This window comes from Melanostigma gelatinosum, assembly GCF_949748355.1.
Source record: "Melanostigma gelatinosum genome assembly, chromosome: 15".
In the NCBI taxonomy this organism is placed as follows: Eukaryota; Metazoa; Chordata; class Actinopteri; order Perciformes; family Zoarcidae; genus Melanostigma; species Melanostigma gelatinosum.
Genome location: NC_136648.1, coordinates 22988056 through 23004391, shown reverse-complemented (window position 1 = coordinate 23004391; position 16336 = coordinate 22988056). Strand labels below are relative to the sequence as shown.

Sequence of the window (16336 nt, the reverse complement as noted above, 5' to 3'; positions counted from 1 at the left end):
TTTGAAGTTACACTTACCTGACAGAGAGCTGAAATGCATTTGGTCACAATTTCTATAACATTTCATGCTCGTCTTTTTGAAAACATGATAGGCTTTTATTGTGAAACACAAAGCTTCGGAATGAGACACCTGGTACACAAGAGTCAGTACACCAGGTGAGCCTATAAGTGAATTTCCGCTTTGTATTGGAAATAGTATCTGTTATGTTGATGACACTGTGACATGATCATAATATGTAAATAATCTGACAATTATCCATAACAGATATGTAAAGAGGTCTTGACTATTCGGCAGTGTGAATCATGCTGTCTCTATTAATGAAGTGTCACATCACAGAGATTTCTCTATTTATCACAGTACTGTTTATTACTACCCTGCTGCAGTGATGTATTGTACTCCCAGATGTGTCCCTCCTCTGTGACCTCACTGCTGGGTACACTTTTGACCATATCGAACCCCCCACCCCCCTATCGGTGTTGCGGGGTATGATCTGAGGTCCTTCACAGGATTAATGATACATAATAATAAAAAGATTACAATAATATATCCATGACAAATCACTGTATTCAACAATAACTATGAATTCAATATTTGACATATTTGTGGTACTTGTGGTATTTGTGGTATTGTGGTTTAGTTGATTTGATTTACCCGAAATAAAAATTAAATGCATTCAACTAATGAACATTAAGCCTTTCTAGAGCTGTTTTGATGAATTACTGAAACCATTAACATATTCGTCAAGTTTTTAAACAACGTTTTAACTAGAAGGTGCAGATCTCTGCAAGATGTGTCTGCAACGACCACTGTTGAATGCATGAATATGACCCACAATCGGGGCTGAACTGCACATAATTCAGGCCTCACTCAACAGACTTGCTCTTATTTTCATCTCTGCAGGTGTCTGCACCGGCTCTGTGCAGGCGTGCATCTCAGCTCCATCTCACAGGGGACGCATCTATTTAGACTTCAACACACATTTGTGCCGGAGATGATAATCATTTGCACAAGAAAAGATCCAGATTTTTTTTCAATGCTTGTGTAGTGTGTAGACTACAGTGGTGGGCCGTCAGGGCCTGCAAGGCCCTCTCTGCTGGCCTAAACAGAATCACAAAGCTATATATATAAAAAAATACACTACATTTTTCTTAAATACACTACATGTATTATAATTTATAAAAATATTTTTCCCATTATCTTATTTTCTCATTGCACAGCTCCTGTCTTCCTCAGTTGCTCTGCTTCCAGTGCAGCTTGTTATAAGTAGAGCTTTTATCCAATCAGATCTCACCTCTATGCTGTCTCTAGGTAAGAACAGAGCCAGAGGCCTGCAGACTCTCACCTGCAGCCAGTGCAGGTTAAAGTAGATGGGGACGATATTGTTGATTGTCATAGTGTTCAACCAATCAGATCTTTAGTTTGACATGTTGGGCGTATTCTTTGACGTGTCAGTGCCTGCTAGCGGCCTATAATGTCGTCAGGATTACATGCCGCTCAGTGTTCATCTGTAGCTTTCCCGCTAGGTGCAGAGTGTGCTGTGATTGGTCAGTGGGCGAGCACGTGACGATCGTGAAACGAAATTTAACAGCCAGCAGAGGCTGATGGGTAGTGAATCACATCACGTGATGCAGCTCAGCCAATCAAAATGCATTCTGACTGAGTTGAGCTGCACCATGATACAGGGTGCTGAGAGGAGGAAAGACATAGCAGAGCAGTATGTTCAACATTCAAGTTGTGAAAGTAAAATCCTATGATAATCTCTTTGGGTCAACTGCCATACCAGCTGAGGAAGTTTCCTGAATGTAGGCTTTTACATTTTCTAAATGCTCGAGCATTATTCAAACGACTCGTACCGAACGGCTTAATACGAAGATGTACATAGTTAGAGCATTAAAAATGAATACCGTAATAGCTGTGGCACCACAATGTGGCTATAAGGTGGTATTTCAGCTGCCAGGACAGCAGCGGAGGCCCAGGTATAAAATGCACGGCCCGCCACTGGTAGACTACAATCCTACATTTTACGCACAGGTTGTAATTGGTAAATAGATACAATTTAAATGAGGAGATGCATTGTAATTCTGTAATAGTAATGGCCACATCCAAGTAGACCTGCTATAATACCCCAGTTAACTTAAGTTTCACCAGTATCCAGATTTTTTTCTAAGTTCTAATGTATTTTAAAGTACATTTTCCAAAAAAAAAGCCAAAGCACAGTTTGAGCTGCAGATCAATTTAATTCTACTGAACAACTAACATGCTTAGGGAGACACCATTATTCAAACATCAGGTGTCTCAGAAACACAAATTCATTCCACGAGCTTCATTCTTCGTCGTGTCCTTTCTGAAATAAGAAAAACAACAAGTAAACTATTTTAAATGTTATTTTCAAAATGAATTATAAGTCGTGAAACTTTTAAATGTTGTAGATTCACTGTCCTACATATTAGTTAGAAGGTTATGTGCACACTGTACACAATTTAACTGGTGGCATTATGGTAGAAATAGAATGACCTTTGACCCCACATCTCGGCTCTTGACCCGTAGCTTGTTGACCTGAGACTCAGCGATGTCCGCTCTCTCTTCAGCTTCATCAAACTCATGTTGGAGCTTACGAAACTTGCCAAGATTATTGTTGGCCTGTTCCTCCTGTAGAATACAAACACAATAGCACATATATTTTTCTTCACTAACAGCATTCCTTATATCATGAAACATTTAAATTTTGTTTTTCCATATTGTCCAGCTCTACCACATGGCTTTTTACTGTATTGAGCACATTGACACATGTACTGTGGGCTTGGACAGTTTCTATGTTTTTGATCTAGATTAGTAGAGTACTTACAGCTTCCTCTGAAACTCTCTTGTAGGATTTGACCTTAAGCTGCAGCTTGTCTACCAGATCTTGCAGACGGACAAGATTCTTACGGTCCTCTTCTGTCTGGATACAAAAAACAAACCAAAAGATTATAATTTAGATTAGAAATAACAATCTCAGTGTTCCACTATGTGGTAAATGCATAGAAACTTGCCTGATAGGTCAACTCTTTGATTCGTCTTTCATATTTTCGTATTCCCTTGACAGAATCACTGGACTTTCTTTGTTCAGCCTCTAATTCACTCTCCAGTTCTCTGATCTGTTGAGGGAATGATGTGAAGCTATTTTAATATTAGTTTGTTGGCTTTTTGAATATGGTGAAAAATAATAGTTCTAGAATGTTAATTATCGTCAGATTTGTCAGATTTAGGGATGACATTGTTCATTTCAAATGTTTGATACTCACCCTGGCCTCGAGCTTCTGCAACTGCTTCTTGCCTCCCTTCAAGGCGATCTGTTCAGCTTCATCCAGACGGTGCTGCAGGTCTTTGATGGTTTGCTCCATGTTCTTCTTCATGCGCTCCAGGTGAGCGCTGGTGTCCTGCTCTTTCTTCAGCTCCTCTGCCATCATGGCAGCATCAGTAATGGCCTTCTTGGCCTTCTCTTCAGCATTTCTGCACTCCTGCACCGCTTCTTCTACTTCTGTCTGAAGCTGGGATGTATCAGCTTCCAGCTTCTTCTTTTGGTTTATCAGGCTGGTGTTCTAGTTTTAAAGAAGTAGTTGAATTTGCATTGTAACAGTGCGTGTAAAACAAACATACGAGGACATATTGATATCCACGGCATCTTACCTGTGAGTGCAGTAGCTGCACCCTTTCACTAACGTCCAGCAGCTCTTGCTCAGCAAGTTTGCGACCTCTCTCCGTTTGCTCCAGAGCAGCCCTGAGCTCCTCCACTTCGGCCTGAATCAAGTTGTTGCGTCTCTCGACCATGGCATTGTTTTCCTTCAGATCATCATTGGCTCGAAGAGAGTCATCAAGCTGGAGCTGAGCATCCTGGAAGATGAAATCAAAAGGAATTTCAATTTGAGTTATTTGCGTGTAAGCGATGGATAATCGTTATCATTTTTCCTGAGTTCCTTCATACCTTCAGATGTGCATTAACAGCCTTAAGTTGTTTCTGGGCCTCTGCTGCCTGCCTGTTGGCCTGGCTCAGCTGGATCTCCATCTCATTCAGGTCTCCCTCCATCTTCTTCTTCAAACGGAGAGCCTCATTCCTGCTGCGAGTCTCTGCCTCAAGAGAGCTCTGAAGAGTATCCACAATTCGCTGTTGGTTTCTCTTTGCTTGCTCCATCTCTTCATCTTTCTCGGCCAGCTTGCGCTCAATATCGGCCTTAATCTGGTTGAACTCGAGCTGGGCTCTGAGAATCTTCCCTTCCTCATGCTCCAGTGAGGCCTATCATGAAATAAAGGATGAAAATTAAATATATGACAAGTTATTAGCAATAACAAAGAAATGTTCATGAGCTCCCCAGTAGAACATTCAACATACTTCTGCTTCCTCCAGGGCTGTCTGTATCTCACACTTCTCTTGGTCCAACTGTTTACGAATCTTCTCAAGCTCGTGAATACTCTTTCCACTCTCACCAATTTGCTCAGTGAGGTCAGATGTTTCCTCTGAGAAACAAAATGTCACATTGTCAATGGTTTGGTCATGAGAATGAATTCTACAACAGAGGTGTAAGCTGGTTTTACCCTTACCCTGCAGATTCTTGTTCTCCCTCTTCATGGTCTCCAGATGTTCAAGAGATTCTTCATAGGAGTTCTTGAGTTTGAAGAGCTCAGTGCTCAGAGACCTGGCTTCCTTCTGAGAGCTCTCCAACTCACACTGAGACTCTTCATACTTCTGTTTCCACTCTGCCAACACCTGAAATATGTATGCTTAAAGGTCAGTTCTACTCTAAGTGTCCGTCTAAAAGCGCCAAGGTGCCAGATGTATTCGAAGTTCAACCTTGTCAAAGTTTCTTTGCTTCTTGTCCAGAGCAGCAGCAGCAGCATTGGACCTCTCCACATCCACCATGAGATCTTCAATCTCATTCTGCAGCCTGTGTTTGGTCTTCTCCAGAGACGAACATTTAGCGTTCACTGCTTCAACAGCCTCCTCAGCATCCTGCAGACGCTGAGTCAGCTTCTTCCTGCATTATAATAAAATTGATTCAGGGTTGATTGCTTTTAAACTTTGCTGAATTGTTCTGGTCAAAATACGTTTTACTCACTTGGCCTCCTCCAGTTCCTCGGTTCTCTGGATGGCATCAGTTTCGTACTTAGTTCTCCACTGAGCCACCTCAGAGTTGGCCTTGGACATGCCGCGCTGCAGTTCAGCCTTGGCCTCCTGCTCCTCCTCATACTGCTCCCTGAGGAGGTCACAGTCATGACGAGCTGACTGCACTGCATGGGCAAAAGCATTCTTGGCCTGAAATGAAAGCATATCTTGGTGCATCTTCATGTACCACCATCTGTACCAAGTTCTCTCTGGTATTTGGAACCTACCTTCACTTCCTCCTCTAGTTGTCTTTTAAGGTCTTCAATTTGTTGAGTGTAGGACTGTTTTCCTCTGGTAAGCTGAGACACCAGGGAATCCTTTTCCTCAAGCCGCCTTGAAAGTTCACCTAATTTTGATCGAAGAATAAAATGAGTATTTCATGATATCCTGAACAAAACAGACTGCTGAAATCAAATGCATACCATTCTCAGTTTGAAGCTTCGCTTTCTGCATGGTGAAGTCATTGGTGGACCGCTGTCCCTCTTCTGCCTTTGTTTTGTATTCATTCATCTGGTCCTCCAGAGACCTGCACATTTTCTCCAAATTATTCTGAAAACAAAAGGCATTAACTAAGGTGTTTTAGACTAACAGAATAACATGTTGATCAACAAATAGGTAGTAAAATATATACATGAAAGTATTTTACCTTAGCCTTCACAATATGTTCCATATTGGAGACCACGTCATCCAGCTCCAGTCTGAACTCACTCTTCTCCTTCTCCAGTTTCTGCTTGACTCTCTGCAGGTTGTCAATCTGCTCTCCCAGGTCGGCCACACTGTCGGCTTGTTTCTTCCTGAGTGTGGCAGCAGTGGATTCATGCTGCAGAGTGGCCTCTTCGAGGTCTCTGCGGAGTTTCTGGAACTCGGCCTCCCTCTTCTTGTTCATCTCAATCTGGACGGATGTTGCTCCACCGGCCTCCTCCAGCCTCTCACTGATCTCCTCCAGCTCTCTGGACAAGTCTGCTCTCTGCTTCTCCACCTTGGCTCGGGCAGCTCGCTCTGCCTCCAGCTCTTCCTCCAGCTCCTCAATGCGGGCCTAGACCAAAATGATGGACTTAGAATGCCATGATCATGCACCAGCTTACCAAAATGTCTTTATCCTGTGGAAATTATTACCTGTAACTCCTTCAATTTTTTCTGGAGTTGGGCACTCATCAATTGTTCATCTTCTATTTTACCATTGAGTTGGCTGATTTCAAAATCTTTCCTGTGGATAGAAAAAATAACTAAAATATAACTTCTTACACTTAGTTGAAGATCTATTTGCGTTTTACATTGGCACTTTTCATTTTACTTTTTCAGCTTCTCTTCGACTTGTTGCTTGTCATTTTCCAGGTCCATAATACTCTCTTGCGCTAACTTTAGGTCTCCTTCAAGCTTCCGCTTTGCTCTCTCAAGGTCCATACGCACTTTCTTCTCTTGCTCAAGGGACCCTTCAAGCTGTGGGTCGTAATAAATAACTTGTTATTCAGTCATGATTTCACGTTACAGACAAATCCACCATATCTTATACATTCTTACATCATCCACTTGCTGCTCCAGCTTAGCCTTGGCCTTGGTCAGAGTGTTGACTTTGTCTTCTTCACTCTGCAGATCATCCAGCGTTTGCTGATGAGCTTCCTGTAAGGCTTTCTTTTCCTTGGTCAACTTGGCAATGATTTCATCCAAAGCAGCCATCTCTTCCACCAGGTTCTTCACCTATGGCCAGAGGACATTTATATATCAAGGACTTCAATGCAGATGTTATTTGGAACACTTTACAGTGATTACTGTACGTCATACTTTGTTCTCAGTGGCGTGCTTCTCTTTCTCCACTTTAGCCAGAGTCAACTCCAAGTCATCAATGTCTTTCTTCAGCTCAGAGCACTCATCCTCCAGCTTCCTCTTCTTAGCAGTCAGTTCAGCATTCATCTCCTCCTCATCATCCAGTCTCTCACACAGCTCTTTGGATTTTGCCTCCAGCTGAATCTTGCTCTTGATCAGCCCCTCGCATCTTTCCTCAGCATCACCCAGATTATCTTGCTCCTGTTGTTATTTGAAAGGCACAGCGTTAAACATTTGCAGACTTTGTTTGATTTTTATATTATTTGTAAAGCTGACAGATTTTAAACGTACAGATTGAACTAGGAGCTGCAAGTCGTTCTTCTCTTGGAGAAGAGTCACCATCTTTTCTTCAAGTTCTTTCTTGCGGGCCTCAGATTTTGCGTAAGCCTCTTTTAGTTTGGTGAACTCTTCCTTCATGTTGGCCATCTCCTTCTCACTCTCTGCTGATTTCAGCAGAGGTTTGATCTTGAAGTACATCTTCATCCAGGGCCAATTCTTGACCCCCATGAAGGCACGGATGTTCCACTGGATCACAAGTAGTGAATCCCTGCAGACAACAGATCATTGTTTAAAGAGTTTTTTTCTTCTTTCTTTTATTTTAAATTTGAAACAACGATACAAGCTATGTACACATATCCTCAAATGAAATACACATACTTCTTATACTTCTGTCCAGCATGAACACATAAAAAACTAAAATCCCGTTTTAATTTGATAAATGTCCATTTCAATATGACCTAAATTGATTTCCATCTCTCACGATGCGCTCCCATTTTAAAATATTTATTTCAAAGGCAGTTGATTTGTCTGTGTATTTAAGGCACCGAGTACCGGTACATCTCCATTATGAGGAACTTTTTGTCATAGGTTATTAGGGGTGTAACGGTTCACAAAATTCACGGTTGGGTTGGGTACGATACAGTGGAGCCACGGTTCGGTACGTTTCAGTACAGTAGAAAACTATAAATTCCAGAGAAATGTACTTGATTTAAAAATATATTTGTTCATTACAACTAACATCATGAAGTTATTCTTTGACTTTGAACAATGATGGAACTATACCTGAGTGACCCATCTTCTGGGGTGTCTTCTTAGCAACACATAAGCATCAAAAACAAAAACTGCTCCTTAATGTGATGTAGTAGTGTTACTTACATCTTGCTTACATCTTGTATTGTTACTTACATCTTGCAAAAGAGATTTTTAATCTCAATGGGACTACCTGGTTGAATAAATTTTTTTTTTATTGAAACGTGTTCGGTTCGTCATGCGTACCGAACCGTGAGCCTCGTACCGAACGGTTCAATATGAATACGCGTACCGTTACACCCCTATAGGTTATGGTTTCTTCGGGCTATATTAAATAAAAATAGTAATAATAGTAATAATAATTTACTGACAGAGTTTGGACATGCTGTGAGCAGTTACCTGCGTTCAACGATCTTCTGGAATTCAATTCTTGCCAGAAGGCCTCGAGCCCGGGCTTGGATACCAGTGATGATTAGTGCTAGACGGTCATCACGCATCTCCTCTAGCAGACCCAGCAATCCGGCTTTGAAGAACACCTTTTTTATAGTGTCAGATTAGATAGTCAGTAACAACATATAGATGTTACACAAAGTGCATCGATATAAACTACTGACCTTGGTGTGCCCCAGTTTGTACTGGCTGTGGTCAATATCCAGAGAACCCAACAGTTTCTCGGCAGCCTTCTTGTTGTCGATGAACTGTCCCTCAGGAATGGCATTAGGGTTCAGAATACGGTATCTTTAAAACCAATACATAAATTGTTTTGCATGTTGGGAAATAAGTTATGAAACAGCACAGCAATTCTGGCAAGACAATCATTTGTTTTCCATGGTAGTTTTAAATGTGGTTTTGTCCATCACATGCAAACCTCTGTTTGAAATCTCCATAGAGGATCCTGTTGGGGAAGCCCTTTCTGCAGATCCTGATGCCTTCCAGCACACCGTTACAGCGCAGCTGGTGCATCACCAGAGGGTTCTCCATGGCCCCAGGAGTCTTGGTCTCATTGGGGATGATGCAGCGGACAAAGTGAGGGTGAGTAGACCTCAAGTTGGTCATCAGCTTGTTCAGGTTCTCCTGCAAGTTTTCAACACAAAACTTTAAAGACATTTTGTGTTTTCATTTTGTTTAACGCAATGAAATGTGTGCCTAAATAATCAAACTCGATACGTTATCAGGAATCAGTTATTGTGTCATAACCGTGGGAAAATATGTACACAGTACTTTTGGTAAATGATTAACCTGAAGAAATTTCTGTGTTGGTTAGCTTACATCGTCTTTTCATCAATTCTGTTTTACAATAGCCTTGCAATATTTGACCAACATTTGAAAATTTGAATGAAAAAAACAATATATTATTATATTAACATATAATATATATAATATATTATATATATTAAATTTTACCCTGTGCAAAGCTGATACAGTTTGGAATGAAGAACCTTTCTTCTTTGTACCTTTCCCTTTCACACCAGTATCTAAATACAATATAAAATAGAAGTTAAATTTAGCGGACAGAAAACTGTACAGTAATGTTTGTCATTGTTAAATATTTCTGTAGGCTTTAATGTATTTGTATTAACGTCAACTAGTGAGTTTCCACATACCTGCATCAGCTCCTGCATACCCAACAAAAAGAGTAGACAAAAGCTTAAGGGTAGACTTCTGGAAGAGTCCTACTACGGTCTCGTTCAGAGGATCCTTGTTCTTCACCAGCCAGTTGTTGATATTATAATCAACAGTTCCAGCGTAGTGCATCAGGGCAAAATGAGCCTCTGGTTTTCCTTTGACAATTCTGGGCTTCTGGAAGTTGGCAGATTTCCCCAGATGGTTGTCATAGAGCTTTGCTTTAAAGGTGGCATCAGAGGCTTTGGGGAACATGCACTCCTCTTCAAGGATGGACATGATACCCATGGGCTGAAGGGACAAAAACATGAGCAGTTTGAAGAAAATAAATCAATCAATCTTCATGTATGTCTGAACATGTAATCGTCCAGTCTCTCACCTTTTCAATCAGGTCAATACAGGCCTGCAAGTCCATACCAAAATCGATGAAAGTCCATTCAATGCCCTCTTTCTTGTACTCTTCCTGCTCCAGCACAAACATGTGGTGGTTGAAAAACTGTTGCAGCTTTTCATTGGTGAAGTTGATGCACATCTGCTCAAAGGTGTTGAACTGGAATGACATCGATATTGAGCAGAAATTAACTCATGCATGAAAATGTTACTACGAATCTAATGTGCACTTTCGGATGTCGCTTTTATGGTTCTAAACTTTCTGTGTTTCTTAGCGTTATATTCCATTCCAAACTCACATCAAAGATCTCAAATCCAGCAATGTCCAGTACACCAATGAAGTACTGGCGGGGCTGCTTGGTCTCCAGGGATTGGTTGATCCTCACCACCATCCACAGAAACATCTTCTCATACACTGATTTACCCAGTGCACTAACAGAATAGGACACCTTGGGGAAAAATAATCAGTAATATTTGTAAAATTTCCCGTTTTATTCAATCAAACTTTCTCCAAAGGGGTTCCTTCAAGTCATTACCTGAGCGACAGTTTGTCCCTTGGTGACCCACTCATTTCCTACTTTGACTCTTGGGTGGCAAAGACCTTTGATGAGGTCGGCAGAGTTCAGGCACATCAGATATGAAATTTTGTCAGCAACTGAGAAAGTAAAGATATACATAAGTGTTTTTTCTTTACCCTGGCACTGGGCATGCTCTTTCAGCTCCCCAATCTTTCTCTTTAGGGTTCTTTGACACTTAAAGTATGGACCAGTGGTCAAACAAACGTGGTTGAACATGCCAAGGTGGGAACATAGTGTCATGTAAATAATGCTTTTCTTTGATACTGTCTCAATTTAATTTATTTTTTACAAATGGCTATTCTAACGGATTCTTTTTTACAAGCTTGTTAGTGTAGCTTTAAAATAACTTCAGATTGAGTTTCACAGTTTTAATGAATTGATTGATTAATTTATTAGTTGTCTTCCAGAAAGTCTGTGGTTGTCATGTGGAGCACAAGGATTCGGGAGGGCACGCTCTGCCAACTGCCCTCACAATTTCATTGTCATTCATTTGAATATGTTTAAGTCTTTCATTTCAATGCAACAAATGCAAAATGTTAGGCAAAGCCTCAATACTGACAGGAAGAGCTGAAAAAGGCTTGTTTCTTGACTATATCATATAAATACATTGTTGTCAGTTCATTAGGTGCAGCTAGCTAAAACTAATGCAGTCTAATACAAACGTCCTGCAATAAATCCTACCTTCATTACGGTTATAACGTAATTTTTTTGTTGAAACAGTTTAATTGTATTTCATTACGCTAACGTGTTTCTATTATTTTATCCACACCATTTCACCAAAGAGGGTAGGTTAAATAACAGAAACATCTCTCTGTATAATGCATTTAAGTTCAACACCAACACAAACTACATTCTCCAAAATGACCATAAAGTTGAATCAACACCTCACTAAGTGGACCTAACAAGCTGGAGCGTGTATGAAAAAACCATTGATGACTTTTCATCATCAAATTATTATTATGTTTTAAGATGGTTAAGAATGTTGGATCTCCACTACGCCAAATCTCAAATAATAACAATGATAATACCTATCTATGATAACTTCTCTCACCTTCAGTGCCATCAGCCTCCGCCTGTTCTTCTCGCTGCTTCTGCTTGAACTTCATGTTACCATAATGCATGACGGCACCAGTCAGCTTATAAATACTATTCTTCTCTTCTTGCGTGAAGCCCAGCACATCAAAGGCATCCTGAATGAAATAAAAAAAATTAAAAATCTTGCATTTCCTAATATTGTTCTTAATTGATGTTTGATTAAAAAAATGTTTTCTGCTGTCGATCAGAGATTCAGCTCACATCAGTGGCTGTCAGCTCCTCAGAGTCATTGATGGAGGCTACTGTCGTCTCTCCTTGGGAGATGAAGGCGTAGTCATAGGGGTTGTTGGTGATGAGCAACATTTCTAAAAATATATATATTCACAAAATAGAAAATATTTATTTTATGATACAATGCATGATACAGTACAGTAATAAATGTACATCACATGTATATTGTGCACTTACCCAGAAGTTCAGGCTTTGCCTGAGACAGGATCTGGTAGAAGATGTGGTAATCCCTCTCAGCTTTGAGCTGATAGGTCACGCGAGACTTTTCCAAAAGGTCTGTTAGAGGTTTAATATATGTTATGTTATTTTGTTCCGGAATAAATAAGTAGCTATCGGTGTAGGCTTAGCTATAATTACAGGCATTCTACCGCTCATTGATGCAACAATACAAAATCAACAGGTTTGTAAACAGATAACACATTTACTGAAACAAAACGGTCAGAACTGCAAACTGCGAATTAAGTGTGAACAAACATTATTTAATTACTTTTTATGAATTCATTTTTAGTTTACATGTGTGGCACATTGGTTCAGTGGTGACAGCAATGAGCTCCTGGGTTCTTTGTGTAAGGCATCTGTATGTTAGCTCTAGTATCAGTGTCGCTTCCTTGGGTCGCTCTGATTTAGTACTATGCGCAGATTAGGCAACTGGAGACTAAGTGGCACATCGGTTTAAATGTAAGTTGGAAATGAGTGTGTTCCTGTCCATCCTGCCTCTCACATGCAGGGATTGGCTCCAAGTAACAAATGCACTCGGAAACGGATGATTGAATGGATTTAGTTTTACTTACAAGTCTCAATATCAGCAGAGGCCAGCTTTCCTCGGTTGTCAAAATGAATTCTGATGAATTTACCCTAAGAGGAAAAAAAGTGTTCATCTATTTCTAAAACGAAAACAAATACCATATCAGTGATAATCAAGAAGCCCAACTTCAGTCACGCAGACACTCACAAATCTAGAAGAGTTGTCATTCCTGATGGTCTTGGCATTCCCAAAGGCCTCCAAAGCAGGGTTAGCCTGAATGATTTGATCCTCCAGGGTTCCCTGAATTGGTCCAGTGCCATGTAAAAATACCAAATGTGTCTCAGTTATTAGAAATAATTTTCAATGGAAGTGAAATTGTGCTTTAAAACTGATACTTTGCAAAATATTCAGAAATATTCATCATTGAACAGACCTTCTTTTCAGCTGCTGGATCTTTCTTCCCACTTGGGGCGGCAGCGATGCTGGCAAAGTACTGAATGACACGCTTGGTGTTGACAGTCTTTCCAGCACCGGATTCTCCACTGAGTGGGAGAGAGACAGAACGTTTTAGTGCAAAACCCAAGACCCTTTAACTACTGAGGTCATTTTATTTGGGACTGTGTGACTTACGTGATAAGGATAGACTGGTTCTCTCTGTCTGTCAGCAAGATGGATATTCAAATCATCAGTAAAAAATGGAATGACGTCAAAATTACGTCAAATCAAAATGAAGGGTAAAATAGATTATTCACCTGACAGCATGTACTGGTAGCCATTGTCAGAGATGGAGAAGATGTGAGGAGGAGCTTCAGCCCTCTTCTTTCCTCGATAGGCAACAACCACCTCTTGGTTGTAGACTGGCAGCCCCTTGTAGGGGTTGACAGTCACACAGAAGAGTCCAGAGTAGGTCTGTCGTAGTAAGAGAGGAGTAGACAATAGTGGCTTCAGATGCTGAGAACTAACGAAGGAGAGTTACGTATTAGGAATTTGTCTCACATAGATCATCCACGCTGCGTAACGCTCTTTGAGGTTAAACAGCACAGCTGGCTCATGGAGGAAGGTGAGCATCGCCATGTCTTCAATTTTATCAAACTTTGGCGGGTTCTGAGGGTGGACATCGCACTCCTTCACTGTGACAGTCTGAAAAAAGAGATAGCACAGTCTCAAACAAAGGTCAAGACTTGTATTGAGAAACATTTGAACTGAGCTCCATTGATATGATGTGCATACCTTTCCAAACTCAGTCTGAACAGTGACTTTGTCGCCGTCCCGACTCGTGATGGATGCCTTGACGAACTCAACCTCGGGGTCAGAAACGAAGCACTCCTTCTTCATGTCAAATTGACGAGTTTGGGCCTCTAGACGCTCCATATCTGACTTCCTAAGAAAAGAAGCAGCGGCCCCAAACGCTGCCATTGTGGCATCGCCCATTTTTCAACCTATTAAGAATAGAACATCTTTAACGTCCTGTGATTTTGTACACACATGAATGACCCGTAGATCATTCACATAAGACAAACATTGTTAAAAATGCATTTGACATAATGACTCTATAATGAAATGTACAAAAATGTAAATAATGAAAATGTACAAAAACAATGTTTACAGTCATCGTGTTGTTAAACCTGTATTATTTAAAACTTTTTACAAATGGATGCACCTCTAACATTAGAGTTACAGAGACATGATAAGACTTGCCAGGGCTTTTGATATGTAATGGAAACAACCCCAAAATGGCAGAATCAGAAAAGACATTTGTTTGTTGTTTGTTGCTGACACGCATCAACAGGACAGCAAGATGCTGAATAATTGGCTTAACTATTGCACTGTAAAAATTGTCACATTTACCTGAGGTGTTTCACTCCACAGGAATTTGGAATCTGTGTTATTTATATTTAATAGGCAGAAGAAAACCAAAATATTATATTACGTCATTATTTAATGAGACAAATCAAATGACAAGTAAAAAACATTAAAAGTTTACAGTAACACAATGCATCTTCTCAACTAAAATGTTTTACTAACTACATACAAAATGTAGCTAGCACCAACAACTGTCTACATATAGCTGGGACAAATTTGAACAGACAACATAACAGCGTCTCACTTGAGTGGATGTTGTTCTTACCTTTGACCGTCAACCTTTGTCCAGTGAAACGGATCCAGTGGCTGACACCAGGCTGCCTCTCCATTAATAAAGGTTGTTAGTCAACCAAATATGGGGATGCATCATCAGAGAAATGGCATCCAGGTTGCCTATCGTAAAAAGCATTCTCCAAATTGGGCAGAGCCCAGGGCTGCTATTTGTTGCTCTCACCTTGTGAACAATAGACTCATACGATACTTGTGATGGCAGATGAAAAGGGAAAGGCAGGAGGTGGGGGCGCAGGGACAAGCTGCAATCTATCAATGTATTCTCCTTTGTCCCCTTTATATCAAGCAGTTTTGGAATAATAATCAACAGAGTGGCTTCAAAAGTAAATTGTGATAAAATAAATCAAAATTCAGGAAATGCGGGACATTTCATTCTTTTAAGTGTCTATGCTTGTTGATTAGACGACATGAATCAGTGCCTTTGTTGTAAAGTAAATACAAGTCCCCATCCATCTACAACACTGATCATTTTAAATGAATCATTCGTCTGTATCAATCCATGACCAAGACATGATAGGACTCACTCTACTGTATGCCCCAAAACAGCACTTATTATTGCTATGTGTTGCTTAGAAGTTAGATCCACTGTGCTTTTGTAATACAGTTTTTCTCGATTGCTAAGACACATTTCTTGAAACGGTCACCCATTCTCTCAAAACTGTAAACACAAAACCTCATCTTCAAGCACTATTTACAAAACCTCTGAATCATCTTGCAAAATGAAACTTTCGCCTCAAAATAGTTTTACCTGTGCTCAAAATCAAACACTGCTCTCAAATCATAAACAAAGTGATCAAAATAATATACACTATCAAGCAGTCAGTAAACAATACACCAATAAATAGAAAACACATTGTTCAAAACATATAGTTCTCAGGGAGAACAAATTTCATATGAACGAAAACATGTTCTGTTACAGTAGCTCAAAATTGATCAGAAATGACTACTGTGCTTTGCTCTTTGCAATTTATTTTGTTCTTCCTCCTCCTTGTACCCCTATTTTTACAGTACTGTACCCTGCATCTCACAAACGTGTCCTTTGTCTCTGTGATTCTGTAATTCTTGTTCTTTGTTGATATGAACCTGCAACCAGTCAAAATCTATTGAGCAGTCAGTACTGTTACTGTAACAAATAGAAAGCACGATGTCCTCTCACATTGTTTCTTCTATTCTCAGACTTTCTCCTTGCCACCTTCAACCACCTGTTTGCTCTCTCAACAGGCTTATATTGGTTGTGTCACATCATTTGATACAAGTGAAATCAATTTTGAGTGATTGTGTTTAATCAATGACATGTGTTCTCTATTTGTAGTTGATTGTTGTCACTTGTGTTTACCAGTATGGATGACATGTGCATTAGAGTGCAGAATGTGTTTTGAGACTGAGAATGTGTTTCGAGTTTTGCTGAAAAGTCTAAGTGAGATCTGCAAATTGTGTTTCACCATGTGAAATAGTTTAAGGTATTGACAACAGACTGCACAATTAGCTAAATGAGTTCAGGCAACTGAGAACTTTGTTCAGCCAATG

General features: G+C 40.2%; 1 protein-coding gene across 1 annotated transcript; it reads right to left on the bottom strand.

Moving 5' to 3' along the window:
* Positions 1-2217: 2217 nt before the first annotated feature.
* LOC306788730 (myosin-7-like) lies at positions 2218-15961 on the bottom strand. Its single transcript, XM_079284342.1, has 39 exons — positions 14784-15961; positions 14504-14535; positions 13886-14094; positions 13652-13795; positions 13408-13564; positions 13286-13313; positions 13089-13197; positions 12863-12955; positions 12702-12765; positions 12088-12186; positions 11881-11984; positions 11636-11774; positions 10543-10661; positions 10306-10455; positions 9996-10166; positions 9598-9907; positions 9398-9468; positions 8862-9067; positions 8608-8731; positions 8393-8529; positions 7256-7511; positions 6923-7165; positions 6662-6838; positions 6435-6580; positions 6257-6347; positions 5787-6176; positions 5563-5689; positions 5368-5486; positions 5094-5290; positions 4829-5012; positions 4579-4744; positions 4370-4494; positions 3965-4273; positions 3670-3873; positions 3285-3581; positions 3029-3137; positions 2846-2937; positions 2515-2649; positions 2218-2344 (listed from the first exon to the last, which is right to left on the bottom strand). Exons 3-39 carry the CDS (start codon positions 14084-14086, stop codon positions 2324-2326), a joined length of 5814 nt encoding a protein of 1937 aa, XP_079140468.1. The 5' UTR covers positions 14087-14094; positions 14504-14535; positions 14784-15961; the 3' UTR covers positions 2218-2323.
* Positions 15962-16336: the final 375 nt, after the last annotated feature.